Here is a 14,754-nt window from a genome sequence, read left to right as displayed (position 1 = left end):
ACCCATTCATTTCTATGGGGCTGTGCACACGAGCAGTGATTTTCACGCATCACTTGTGCGTTGCGTGAAAATCGCAGCATGCTCTATATTGTTTTCCACGCAACGCAGGCCCCATAGAAGTGAATGGGGCTGCGTGAAAATCGCAAGCATCCGCGAGTAAGTGCGGATGCGGTGCGATTTTCACGCACGGTTGGTAGGAGACGATCGGGATGGAGACCCGATCATTATTATTTTCTGAATAATAGCATTCTGAATACAGAATGCATAGTACAATAGCGCTGGAGGGGTTAAAAAATTTTTTAAAAAAATTTAACTCACCTTAATCCATTTGATCGCGCAGCCCGGCTTCTCTTCTTGCTGTGTGCAGGAAAAGGACCTGTGGTGACGTTACTCCGGTCATCACATGATCCATCACCATGGTAAAAGATCATGTGACGGATCATGTGATGACCGGAGTGACATCACCACAGGTCCTTTTCCTGCACACAGCAAAGAAGAAGACAGAAGAGATGCTGGCTGCGCGATCAAGTGGATTAAGGTGAGTTAAATTTTTTTATTTATTTTTAACCCCTCCAGCGCTATTGTACTATGCATTCTGTATTTAGAATGCTATTATTTTCCCTTATAACCATGTTATAAGGGAAAATAATACAATCTACAGAACACCGATCCCAAGCCCGAACTTCTGTGAAGAAGTTCGGGTTTGGGTACCAAACATGCCAATTTTTCTCACACACGTGCAAAACGCATTACAATGTTTTGCACTCGCGCGGAAAAATCGTGCATGTTTCCGCAACGCATCAGCACCTTTTCCCGCAACGCCCGTGTGAAAGAGGCCTAAGGGAAAAGACATGGTGCAGCGAGGGGATGCATTTCCCCCCTCTCCTACAGCAGGGGCCCAGGAAGCAGCTCCTAGAGCACCCCACTCTTTGCTTTTGACTGAACTATAAACTTTATTTACATTTGAGAGAAAATGGCCAAAAGACACCCTACTCATTGAACAGATATCATACTTAAGTCAGATAGGAACCAAGAGAAGCATTTGGACCAACTGCCACCATCTTGCACCCTGCTGGTACCAAGTGGAGTGAATTCCAACCAAGTAAAGAAACATTTTTATATTACCAAGTTCATTCAGTAAACTTCTAGAGATGAGCAAATCGAATCCCATGTATTGGAATTCGATCCGAATTTCAGGATAAATTAGATTCGCCTAGAAGCCGAATTTCCTCATGCTTTGTGTCAGCAAATCGATTTAAACTGAAATAGCATAAAAATAAAAAAAAATAAAACTTACCGCCTCCATTTGCTCGCAACGGGCCGCCAGCCTCCATCTTGCTTGAAGATCTCGGCCGATATCCCGAGCGGCGCGAGATTCCACATTACGCTGGCCGGCATGATGACGTCATACGTCACCACGCCAGCCGGCGTGATGCCGTAATCTCGCGCCGCACGGTATTTCAGCTGAGATCTTCAAGCAAGATGGCAGTGGCCGGCCCGTTGCGAGCAAATGGAGGCGGTAAGTTTGAATTTATGTTTTTTATTCTTAATTTTACATTCAGATGCCGCGATCATGTATGAACGCGGCATCTGAGGGGTACAATGACGGGGCGGTGCTATCGCAGCTTCCCGTCATTGCACCAGCTACTCACAAAAAAATGCGCTTAGTGACGAAGTAATTCGTCACAAAGCAAAAAAAAAATTAAAGTTCGCAGAAGCAGCCGAATCAAGAAATTCACTAATCTCTATAAACTACGTTCAAGTTTCCCAGTCTGGACTACTTCAAATCAATTATTGCAGCAAACCACCCCAAGGGAGCGATGGCCTGAAGTAGGACCAAGGTGACACACATACTGGGACACTACACCAGGACCATTAGCACTCTTAAACATCAGGACTACTCCCCTGGGGTCCGCTCGTTGCACAAACTCTAGAAAATAGCACATAGGTGTTGTACAGCCATTCCGTGCCCAATGCACGGGCAACGTCCATGCGGCGGCCGGGACGGATCAAGACCCATTCAACTTGAATGGGTCCGTGATCCGTCCACACCGCAAAAAAATTGAACATGTTCTATTTTTTGGCGGTGCGGAGGCAAGGCCAGAAACACCATGGAAGCACTCTGTAGTGAATGGGTCCGCATCCGTGATGCGGGGTGCACATGACCGGTGCCCCGTGTATTGCGGAACCGCCGTATGCGGGCCACACAATGCCCATGTGCATGAGCATTTAAAAAATAGTGAGAATAAGTACTTATTCTTGTGAAAAACTGGCAGATTCGACCAACATGGATTAGCCTCATCCAATGACGCTATCCTCTTCAGATGGCCAGCACATCAAACAAGCATACATCTGGGTGCCAGCCTCAGCTATCTGCAGCGGATGCTGTAGTAAAGACATGCTGGATATGCCACAGGCAAATCTGCCACGTGTGAATAATTATATAGGCTGAGGAGCCAACCAAACAACCTCTTGCTTCTTTGACTCCTGATGCATGAGAAGTGGGATAGAGATACTGTACTAGCAAAAAATACTTCCTTCATAAATTCAGAATGTAACTGGATGTAGTAATAGGGATACATATTATATATCAGAGGCTGCTATTTTACAGTGTGACGTGTCTAGGAATAGAAATGGAAGAGATGGTCGCTTAGCTCACTTAAGGGCCCTGTACACGGGCCGAGAATCCGCCAGATAATCGCTGGTGTAAAGGTGCCGCCAATAATTGAATCGTTTGTGTAAGCATCTGAATTGTCATTTGCCGGCAGCAGATAGTGCCATCTAAACACGTTCTGTTGCCGGCATACAACCAGTCTGTATGGGGAAGAGTGATGGCGTTAGTGATCGCGCTTCCTTCTTGATAATCGCCTGCTAAACTGTCATGTCTAAAGGGATCTTTAAGAACAGCCACTGCAGCACACAGAGCGGCCTATGTGCAAATATGGATTCCTTATCGTTTTCAATCTGTGATACAGACAGAACCTGCTGTAAAAATAAATATGAAGAATTCTATTTTTGTTCACGGTATTTGCAACATTCCAAGGTTTCTTTCCCGCATGAGACATAGACAATAACTAGTGAAAGTGCTCTGTGTATATAACATGCCAGTTTTTCTTTTCCCATCAGTGAGTTTGTTTTTTTTTCCCATCTGTGGCTGCACATCCCTTGGTTTAGCAAGCTGGTGTACAGTATGTGAATTGTGCAGTAGTCTGATTTGAAGTTACCTAGAACAGCATGTCTTCCAGCTTTCAAAGAACTCGGAGGGACAACTCATGTGGCACATGCAAAACAGAGAATTTATTTGCTCTGACCCTACTCAGTCCTCTTTGACCCTGCCCAGTTCCATGAAGTCCCCACACAGTAATGGCTCATCCACATGAACGGATTTTTTGTTCGTGTCCGTTTTTTTTTCCCCGGCCTGTATGCGGAACCATTCAAAATGTCCACATGTCTCTTCTGCATTAAAATAGAACATGTCCGCATTACAGACAAGGATAGGACTGTTCTATTAGGGGCCTCCTATTCAGTTCTGCAAAATGCAGAATGCATGTGGCCAGTATCTGTGTTTTGCGGATCCGCAAATTGCGGACCATAAAACAACAACGGCCATGTACATGAGCCCTAATAGTCCCCTTCTTTGTGTAACGCACAGTGATGGTGCTCAATGCACAGTATAATGCCCTCTCAGTGCTCCTACATAGTATAATGCCCCTCAGGGTCCTCACACAGTATAAAGCCCCCTAGTGCCCACACATACTATAGTATAATGCCCTCTCAGTGCTCCCACATAGTATAATGCTCCTTAGGGTCCTCACACAGTATAAAGCCCCCTAGTGTCCACGCATACTATAGTATAATGCCCTCTCAGTGCTCCTACATAGTATAATGCCCCTCAGGGTCCTCACACAGTATAAAGCCCCCTAGTGCCCACACATACTATAGTATAATGCCCTCTCAGTGCTCCCACATAGTATAATGCTCCTTAGGGTCCTCACACAGTATAAAGCCCCCTAGTGTCCACGCATACTATAGTATAATGCCCTCTCAGTGCTCCTACATAGTATAATGCCCCTCAGGGTCCTCACACAGTATAAAGCCCCCTAATGCCCACGCATACTATAGTATAATGCCCTCTAAGTGCTCCTACATAGTATAATGCTCCTTAGGGTCCTCACACAGTACAAAGCCCCCTAATGCCCACGCATACTATAGTATAATGCCCTCTCAGTGCTCCTACATAGTATAATGCCCCTCACGGTCCTCACACAGTATAAAGCCCCCTAGTGCCCACACATACTATAGTATAATGCCCTCTCAGTGCTCCTACATAGTATAATGCCCCTCAGGGTCCTCACACAGTATAAAGCCCCCTAATGCCCACGCATACTATAGTATAATGCCCTCTCAGTGCTCCAACATAGTATAATGCTCCTTAGGGTCCTCACACAGTACAAAGCCCCCTAGTGCCCACACATACTATAGTATAATGCCCTCTCAGTGCTCCTACATAGTATAATGTCCCTTAGGGTCCTCACACAGTACAAAGCCCCCTAGTGCCCACGCATACTATAGTATAATGCCCTCTCAGTGCTCCTACATAGTATAATGCCCCTCAGGGTCCTCACACAGTATAAAGCCCCCTAATGCCCATGCATACTATAGTATAATGCCCTCTCAGTGCTCCTACATAGTATAATGCCCCTCAGGGTCCTCACACAGTATAAAGCCCCCTAGTTTCCATGCATACTATAGTATAATGCCGTCTCAGTGCTCCTACATAGTATAATGCCCCTCAGGGTCCTCACACAGTATAAAGCCCCCTAATGCCCATGCATACTATAGTATAATGCCCTCTCAGTGCTCCTACATAGTATAATACCCCTCAGGGTCCTCACACAGTACAAAGCCCCCTAATGCCCACACATACTATAGTATAATGCCCTCTCAGTGCTCCTACATAGTATAATGCTCCTTAGGGTCCTCACACAGTATAAAGCCCCCTAGTGTCCACGCATACTATAGTATAATGCCCTCTCAGTGCTCCTACATAGTATAATGCCCCTTAGGGTCCTCACACAGTATAAAGCCCCCCTAGTGTCCACACATACTATAGTATAATGCCCTCTCAGTGCTCCTACATAGTATAATGCCCCTTAGGGTCCTCACACAGTATAAAGCCCCCTAGTTTCCATGCATACTATAGTATAATGCCGTCTCAGTGCTCCTACATAGTATAATGCCCCTTAGGGTCCTCACACAATACAAAGCCCCGTAGTGCCCACACATACTATAGTATAATGCCCTCTCAGTGCTCCTACATAGTATAATACCCCTCAGGGTCCTCACACAGTACAAAGCCCCCTAATGCCCACACATACTATAGTATAATGCCCTCTCAGTGCTCCTACATAGTATAATGCTCCTTAGGGTCCTCACACAGTATAAAGCCCCCTAGTGTCCACGCATACTATAGTATAATGCCCTCTCAGTGCTCCTACATAGTATAATGCCCCTTAGGGTCCTCACACAGTATAAAGCCCCCCTAGTGTCCACACATACTATAGTATAATGCCCTCTCAGTGCTCCTACATAGTATAATGCCCCTTAGGGTCCTCACACAGTATAAAGCCCCCTAGTTTCCATGCATACTATAGTATAATGCCGTCTCAGTGCTCCTACATAGTATAATGCCCCTCAGGGTCCTCACACAGTATAAAGCCCCTTAATGTCCACGCATACTATAGTATAATGCCCTCTCAGTGCTCCTACATAGTATAATACCCCTCAGGGTCCTCACACAGTACAAAGCCCCCTAATGCCCACACATACTATAGTATAATGCCCTCTCAGTGCTCCTACATAGTATAATGCTCCTTAGGGTCCTCACACAGTACAAAGCCCCCTAATGCCCACACATACTATAGTATAATGCCCTCTCAGTGCTCCTACATAGTATAATACCCCTCAGGGTCCTCACACAGTACAAAGCCCCCTAATGCCCACACATACTATAGTATAATGCCCTCTCAGTGCTCCTACATAGTATAATGCTCCTTAGGGTCCTCACACAGTATAAAGCCCCCTAGTGTCCACGCATACTATAGTATAATGCCCTCTCAGTGCTCCTACATAGTATAATGCCCCTAAGGGTCTTCACACAGTATAAAGCCCCCTAGTGTCCACGCATACTATAGTATAATGCCCTCTCTGTTAAATATCGTCCAGCATTTCTTAATTTTGTAAGAAATGCTTCAGAAGGAGCCAACAAAATATGGAGAGTTCTTGATGAAAGATAAAAGTTAAAAGGATTTAATTTGCATAAAAAGAAAGTTACAGAGTTTAGGAAGAGAAAAATAAAGCACAGCAGATGAATCTCAAAAAGTAACAAGCAAGCAATAAAACAATTTAAAATGAGTGAAAAAGTAATTCCCTTAAAGTAACGTGTATGTGTGAATCTGTGTGTGTAGAGAGCAACAGGTGTCTTGTCAAAGAATGCTCTCCCAATGTCATGAGACAAAGCCTTTTTATAGGTTAACTCTCCATAGAGTTACATAGTATCCTAAATTTAACATTCTAACAAACATATATGGTTAACAAGTATAACCCCTTACATCATGATTTTCTAAGTATTCCTTATTTGTAAAGCTAATAATGATATGCTGAGGTAGGAGGATTCCTAACCTTTCCAAATACTATTGTCGTCTCAAGATCTGTCAAAATTGACACTTCACACAAGTGCTGACCTTTCATGGTCCTTAGAATACCCTATCCTACTAAAAAGTGTTAATATGTTATTTTACACTCTCAGTGCTCCTACATAGTATAATGCCCCTTAGGGTCCTCACACAGTATACAGCCCCCTAGTGTCCACGCATACTATAGTATAATGCCCTCTCAGTGCTCCTACATAGTTTAATGCCCCTTAGGGTCCACACATACTATAGTATAATGCCTCCTTAGTGCTCCTACATAGTATAATGCCCCTTAGGGTCCTCACACAGTATACAGCCCCCTAGTGCCCACGCATACTATAGTATAATGCCCTCTCAGTGCTCCCACATAGTATAATGCTCCTTAGGGTCCTCATACAGTATAAAGCCCCCTAATGCCCACGCATACTATAGTATAATGCCCTCTCAGTGCTCCTACATAGTATAATGCCCCTTAGGGTCCTCACACAGTATAAAGCCCCCTAGTGTCTACGCATACTATAGTATAATGCCCTCTCAGTGCTCCTACATAGTATAATGCCCCTTAGGGTCCTCACACAGTACAAAGCCCCCTAGTGTCTACGCATACTATAGTATAATGCCCTCTCAGTGCTCCTACATAACACAATGCCCCTTAGGGTCCTCACACAGTATAAAGCCCCCTAGTGTCCACGCATACTATAGTATAATGCCCTCTCAGTGCTCCTACATAACACAATGCCCCTTAGGGTCCTCACACAGTATAAAGCCCCCTAGTGTCTACGCATACTATAGTATAATGCCCTCTCAGTGCTCCTACATAGTATAATGCCCCTTAGGGTCCTCACACAGTACAAAGCCCCCTAGTGTCCACGCATACTATAGTATAATGCCCTCTCAGTGCTCCTACATAGTATAATGCTCCTTAGGGTCCTCACACAGTATAAAGCCCCCTAGTGTCCACGCATACTATAGTATAATGCCTCCTTAGTGCTCCCACATGAGCAACAGAGAATATCCCTCTGCAGGTCTCCCCCGGTCTGTGCTGTCTGTGCCTCGGCGCAGTAGGTGTGATGAGGTCACTGCATTTCGCCTGCGTGTGCCAAGTCGCAGATGGCAGGAGTCACAGGGTAAATGGTGGAGGGAGATGATGGCTCCCTGCTCTACCATTCTCTACCATTATAATCCACTAGGCATTATTGAATAAAATTCTGTTGCTTTATTAGAACATATTAAAATCCGTGATGCACAAGCCTACAAGCAGTCAATGTGGATTTTAATATGTTCTAATAAAGCATCAAAATGTTCTTCAAGAACATCCTTTTTCTGTTTCCTTCACTGTTTTCCTCTCTCTGGGAGTACGTGTATGGGCGCAATTGATGCGCAGGAGTGGTGAACTGACAAGCATCTTTCAGCTATACAATTATTCGTCCTGAGGGTGCAGACACAGTTGAAATTGGGTCATGCTGCCCGCCTCCCAGGACAGTGCCTAAAATGCGGGTCTGTCTTGCTGGATCTACAATGGTTGGGAGGCTGAAGAGTACAAGTGGGGGTCATGACCCATCCATTTACAGTTACCACTAGTTTTTCAGTTTGAACATACCAGATGCATGAGTACCTACACCAGGACTGGCCAACCTGCGGCTCTCCAGCTGTTGTAAAACTACAACTCCCACCATGCCCTGCTGTAGGCTGAGAGTTGTAGGCAGTCTGGGCATGCTGGGAGTTGTAGTTTTGCAACAGCTGAAGAGCCGCAGGTTGACCAGCCCTGACCTACACCTTGACTGCCGAATCCATGAGTCAAGTATACAGGGCTTCCGGAAACTGACAAGATCAAGCAACTAGCCCTGTACTCACTAGAAATCCCTAGACCCGATCCCCATACATGAAACCACAATGAATAGGAATTATGAAAAAATGTATTAAAGGATGAAAGATATTCTGTAGCTATTACTCTAGCGTTAACTTCCAGTGATACGGTTTTGACCTTAGCGCTAAGTTCTATTAATGCTATGAAATGCCTGACACCACTCCTTTGCAGTAGTAAGATCCAACAGCTGGTTGGATGCACAAGATTCACTCGTGGCCCCAGGCCACTGCCGCAGAGAGCTGCCATAAGTGCTGATAGACCCAACATAGGAAAAGGCAGCTCACTGGTCTTATCTTACATTGTGAATTGAATGAGAAAAAAATCAAACCATTGATGTCTATTTATCATGCTGTGTAGTGCATAATAACCAACACCCATCAGCAGAGGCTATGCTACGCCTTTACACGGGCTGATTATCAGATAGGGGTGTTCATATAAATATGATAATTGCCCCATGTAAAGGGACTTTAAGTTAGGGCTCATGCACACGACCATTACCTGTTTTGAAGTCTGCAAATTACGAATCCGCAAAACACGGATACAGGCCGCGTGCATTCCATTTTTTGCAGAACGGAACCACTGGCCCCTAATAGAACAGTCCTATCCTTGTCTTTAATATGGACAATAACAGGACATTTTTTGCGGAACGGCCATGCGGACATATGGAAACGGAATGCACACAAAGTAAATTTTATGCAGACGCACTGAAAAACGGCACTGAAACTGTGTGCCTTTGTGTGCATGAGCCCTTAGGAAGACAAATCATCTCCCCACCCATTAAAGGAAAGGACACCGCTAACCTGGGCTGGAACCCCTCTCTCCAGGGATCCCGTAGCAGCTGTACAGACTGCCTCTGTGGTATTTACATCCTTGATCTATACCTATTTAGATCCCAGTAGTGGGAGCGCAGTGTGTTGGCCCTGAAAGAAGATTGCTGGAAGATATTGCCAGGAAGAAGCAGGGCACACAAGAAAATGATGAGATTTAGTGAAAATGAACCCAGTATTACTGAAAACACTGCATTTAGCAGTGGGAGTGTTCCTTATTGCACCAGCCAGGGTGCTGGGTGTCGGATCCCCACCAATCAGATATTGATGACCTATCCTGAGGATGGGTCATCAATATCAGGTCTGCATGGGTCCAACACCCAGCACCCCCGCCGGTCAGTTGCTTGAGGAGTCGGCACGCGCAGTGTCTATGGGACAGCAGAAGTGGACAGGAAGAGAGAAGGGAGACGGTATGTGTACCCTGTGCACGCCATCTCCTCAAACAGCTGATCGGCTGGGGTGCCGGGTGCTGGACCCCCGCCGATCTGATATTGAACCCTATCCTGAGGATAGGTCATCAATAGAAAAAGCCTGGACAACCCTAATGAAACTCCTAATTATGGGGACCTGCCGAGCTGTCAACTCTCCTGATATGTCTGTTTAAGTAACTATCTGCATCCGTCCGGGTGCAATGCGTTTTTCACTGATGGTTGCTAGGAAATGTTGTTTGTAAACCTTCAGGTTTTTTTCACGCGCATGAAAAACGCCTCAATACAGATTGCACCCGCGTGGAAAAAACGGAACAACTGAACGCAATTACAGACAAAACTGACTGAACTTGCTTGCAAAATGGTGCGAGTTTGGCCTCATGCACACGACCGTTCAGTTTTTTTTGCGGTCCGCACACCGCGTGATCCGCAAAAAACTGAAGCCGCCCGTGTGCCTTCCGCAATTTGCGGAACGGAACGGCCGGCCCATTGTAGAAATGCCTATTCTTGTCCGCCAAACGGGGCCACGGAACGGAGTAACGGATGCGGACAGCACACGGAGTGCTGTCGGCATCTTTTGCGGCCCCATTGATGTGAATGGGTCCGCATCCGAGCCGCAAAAACGGCGTCTCGGATGCAGACCCAAACAACGGCCGTGTGCATGAGGCCTTTCACTGAACACACACTGAACGCGGAAAATTTTTGCACAGGTGGCATTTCTCCATTGTCCTTGATATTTTTCTGAAAGTGTGGGGGGGGGGGGGGGGATGCCATAGTTAGGGTGATCTTTTATGCCAGTTTCTGGCAAAAAAGCAGACTGAAATCTACACCAGCCAGGGGCTGACTGCCAGAGATGTGTCTAATTTATGACGTACAGTATGTTCTGTATATTCTTATATCTTTCCAATATTTTATTTATTTCTAGGGGAATTCTGCAAGCCAAATACTCAGCATGTGCCAAAAATTCAATGAAGAGAAGCCTTGCCAGACATAACGTACAGTAAGTGTACACAGGCCTCACAGATGCCACATTAGCAGAAAAATACAGCAGGTAAAAACAACATAACCAAATCAAGCAAATCAGGCTGTAAAGCAGTAAGCAAGCAGAGCTTCAGCGTGTAAGCAAGGTGCTGCAGACAGCTTCATGGAAATCAAACCTTTTGATTGCTGAAGATCTTGGTTCCTGTTGGGAATCCTCCGATTTTCTCCCAGGAGTCAGTTTCTCTGCACTGTCCAGCAAGGCACTGAGTGCTACCCGTCGAAATACATTGCCATGGGCTTCTTTGATAAACTGTACAAGCTGTCGAATATCACAGTACAATCCCTATGGGGAGGAAAGACAAATCATGACAGTGTCACCCAGTGAGATGATAAAGAAAAGATACTCTTCAACCAGGGGTGTATGGGCCTCCTGCCCGACCCAGTTTTCCAGCACTCATGTAAACCTTCACAGGCAACGCACAATTTTTTTATATTAAACAGAAGAAATTTTTAAAGAATCGTAATAAAAAAGTTGCCCCTAGACTCACCCACTTCATCTGACCTATATGTCTGAAACTCTGGCACAGGTACTTCATAAATGAATTACATGCAATTTCAAAAGTATTTAGATCCAGCTGCAGGTTCTAAAAATGTAGAATATTTTTAGTGGAACAACACCTTTAATATATTACAAAACTGTCTGTGTGAAGCTGCCACTAGGGGGAGCTCATGCATAGGAATTTCTACAGTTACCATTCACTGCAATGAAAGCTGTAAAAAATCTCTTTGCACTGGACCATTTCAAGTCTATGGCCTAAAGGGAACCTGTCGTATTGAGCATGGTATCTGAGCTGCAGGCAGCATGTTATAGAGCAGGACGAGCTGAGCAGATTGATGTATAGTTTTATAGGAAAAGATCATTTATCATTTATATTCTTGCTCATTCTGGGCTTTGAAGTCCAGGAGGCGGTCCTATCAGTGATTGACAGCTGTCTCTGTATACACAGTCATAGGGGGAAGGCTGTCAATCCCTGATAGGACCACCTCCTGGACTTCAAAGTGCAAGATGCAATTTAAATGAATCTTTTCCCATAAAACTCTATATCAATCAACTCATCATCTCCTCCGGAGCTCGGGCAAAATGCTCCATGTGACAGGTTCCCTTTAAATTTCACATGGATCTGGAGTCCATGTGAAAATCTGTGTGAAAACCAAATTTATTCTGCGCTCTACTCTTTCCTATGGGAACCCATATTGTTGTTCATATGGCCACAAATTTGCAGATTTGAAATTTGAAGTGTAGAAAAGACATGTTTCATCCATGTGGAAATAGCATCAGACGTCACCTGTGGATTAGCTTCATCGATTGCAGCATTGCACAAATTAGAGCCAGAAATCAGATTTTTCGTACATGCATTTTAAACCACGTGAACTTTAGAGCACGCTCACATGTAGCGTAAACACTGTGGATTTTCTGCAGCGGGACTGCATGCAGGAAACCTGCCACGTTTGCAGTAGCAGCAAAGTGGAGGAGATTTTGACAAATCTTATCCACCTGCTGCAGAAATATTCCGCAAAAATATCCGCACCCAACTTGATATGCAGTTTGGATTTTAAATCGGCAGCACGCAAATGTATGTTCTGGATCTCGGCCGCTGTTTTTACACTTTGCATAGAGTGAAATTTGTGGCAAAACAATAGTATTTCTTACAACGGTTTACGCAACAAAAGCCACACAATTGGTGCTGAGTTTGCTTCTGTGGAGTTCCACACTGGAGATCCACACGTGAGAAATCAGTGGGAATGCTCACAGAGAGCTCAATGAGATCTCAAGGCCTCTCGCACATGACCATGTACCTATTGCTGTCCGCAAACCACCCATCTGCAAAATACGGACACCCTCAGCGTGCAATACGCAAATTTCTCACTCTCATTACTAGACATTACTATTGTCGTTGGCAATACCTACAAAAATAGGACATTTTCAAAAATTTGTGGAATAGACACATAGACTGCACATGGGTGACACTCGTGTGCTGTCTGTTTTTTTGGCGGACCCATAGAAATGAATGGGACCGTGTGCAATCCGCAAAAAATGCTGATCAGACATGGATACAAAATACGGTTGTGTGCATGAGGCCTAAAAGTGATGATCAGTGGCTGATAATCTTACCAGGTTCTCAGGACTGTGTAGCTCGTGTGTTGTTGAAGCGCAGCGAGTGATCAGAGACTTAAACATGGAGCTCACGATGATACCCTCTACATTTTGAGCTGTAGACTTATTGTCCATTGTTGCAAAATTGTTTCCAAACCCAGCCCTATCTGTAAATACATAGAGACAAGTCACTGTAATTAGCTATCAAATTTTTTTTTTAAGTTAAAGAGGTTTTCCCAGACTTCAATACTGATGAGCTATCCTCAGGATAGGTCATACTCATAAGTATCTGATTGGTGGGGGTCTGACACCTGGGATCCCCACCGATCAGCTGTTTGAGAAGGCACTGGTGCTCGCAGTAGCGTCACGGCCTTCTGTCAGCTTTTCCTAGGACATTGACATCACAGTCATCGGTCACGTGGCCTAGGCAAAGCTCAGTCACATTGAAGTGAATGGGGCTGGGCGCGATACCAAACACAGCCGATATACTATGTACGGCACTGTGCTTGGTGATCTGAGAGAGGGCCATGGTGCTCACAGGAACGCCAGTGTCTTCTCAAACAGCTGATCGGCGGAGGTCCCGGGAGTCTGACCCCCACGATTAGATACTGATGACCCATCCTTATAATATTATAGGTTCGAAAACCCTTTTAATGTCATAAAAAAACAAAGCAAAGCATCCACTGATCAGGAATTCTTCTAGTGGAAACATCAATACGACTCAATGACACAAATCTACTTTTTTTGGAAGATATAATATTCAAGAACAGTCGATACTTTATAACTTGCTATCTAAAAGCTAGAATTTTGTGTTGATTTTAGAATTTTAATGTTGATTTACTCTTACTGTCGGTTACTGGCTCCATGCAGAATCCTAGAAGTGCATGGAGAAAGTCGACCACATTATTAAGAGAATCTTTATTAACATAATCTTTCATTGTTTGCCGGAATTGCACTTTATCCAGTTTATACAGCTTAGTGAGACAGCTTTGTGCCTGCAAAATAAAAACAAAGGATGCATTTAGATAGTTCACCACTAGATGGCAGTAAAGAATGAAACCGTTTTATCTCATTGCAGCTACGGTATGCGCCTCAATCGGTCGTGAAAGGCAAACTGCAGTGCATTTTCCATAACGCTGTGTGAAGGAAAATATTTCATGAAAAGTTTACAGACTGATAGAAATTATCTATTAGACCATGTGCTTCATTTTGGGTGTTATGACATTTGTGGCTACTAGGGTAGTAGCAGGCACATATAGAGCCCAACATCCAAGAAAGTCCATCTCCACACAGAGGCAGGGTGCAGCTGGTGATGGAAGAGATGAATGTCGCCCCATTCTATGTTCTACTAACAGTGTTCATACTTCATACTATAAAGCATGGTTACCCCTGTTCTGCCGCATTACTTTATTAATGATTCCTTTACTATGACATGGTGTGTGCAGTGTTACCTATATGTGGCATCATTATATTGTTTTTCTTGCCTGTGTTGTAATGTCAAGGTGTAATTGTTGACTTTCTTGTATTTGTTTGCACTTTCGTTGTACAGTAACATTATAGTTTATTATGCTGGTACTGTTACATCACTTTATACATTTTACCATAGTGTACATTGTCTTTTTCCTGAGAATTCACTGTATGCAGTATCCATGCATTATGACATCACTGAATGTACTGTATTATCCCTGTACTGTGACATCACTGTGTGTATTATCCCTGTACTATGACATCACTGTGTGTATTAGCCCTGTACTGTGACATTACTGAATGTATTATCCCTGTACTATGACATCACTATGTGTAT

At 44.4% G+C, this 14,754-nt stretch overlaps 1 protein-coding gene across 2 annotated transcripts in view; it reads right to left on the bottom strand.

The window, feature by feature from the left end:
* Window positions 1-14,754, bottom strand: part of UNC80 (unc-80 homolog, NALCN channel complex subunit) — a 198,232-nt gene that overhangs the window by 142,629 nt on the left and 40,849 nt on the right. The window contains exons 15-17 of one of the 2 annotated variants that reach the window (XM_040441035.1): window positions 13,798-13,945; window positions 12,969-13,117; window positions 10,972-11,138 (exon numbers count right to left, since the gene is read on the bottom strand). In XM_040441035.1, the coding sequence (XP_040296969.1) occupies window positions 10,972-11,138; window positions 12,969-13,117; window positions 13,798-13,945 (464 nt within the window). Of the gene's footprint in view, window positions 1-10,971; window positions 11,139-12,968; window positions 13,118-13,791; window positions 13,946-14,754 lie in introns of both variants that reach the window. The other variant, XM_040441034.1, reaches the window with a different exon arrangement.

This window comes from Bufo bufo, chromosome 7 (assembly GCF_905171765.1).
Source record: "Bufo bufo chromosome 7, aBufBuf1.1, whole genome shotgun sequence".
In the NCBI taxonomy this organism is placed as follows: domain Eukaryota; kingdom Metazoa; phylum Chordata; class Amphibia; order Anura; family Bufonidae; genus Bufo; species Bufo bufo.
Note: the sequence above shows the minus strand (reverse complement) of the source record. Positions and strands in the feature narration are given on the sequence as shown.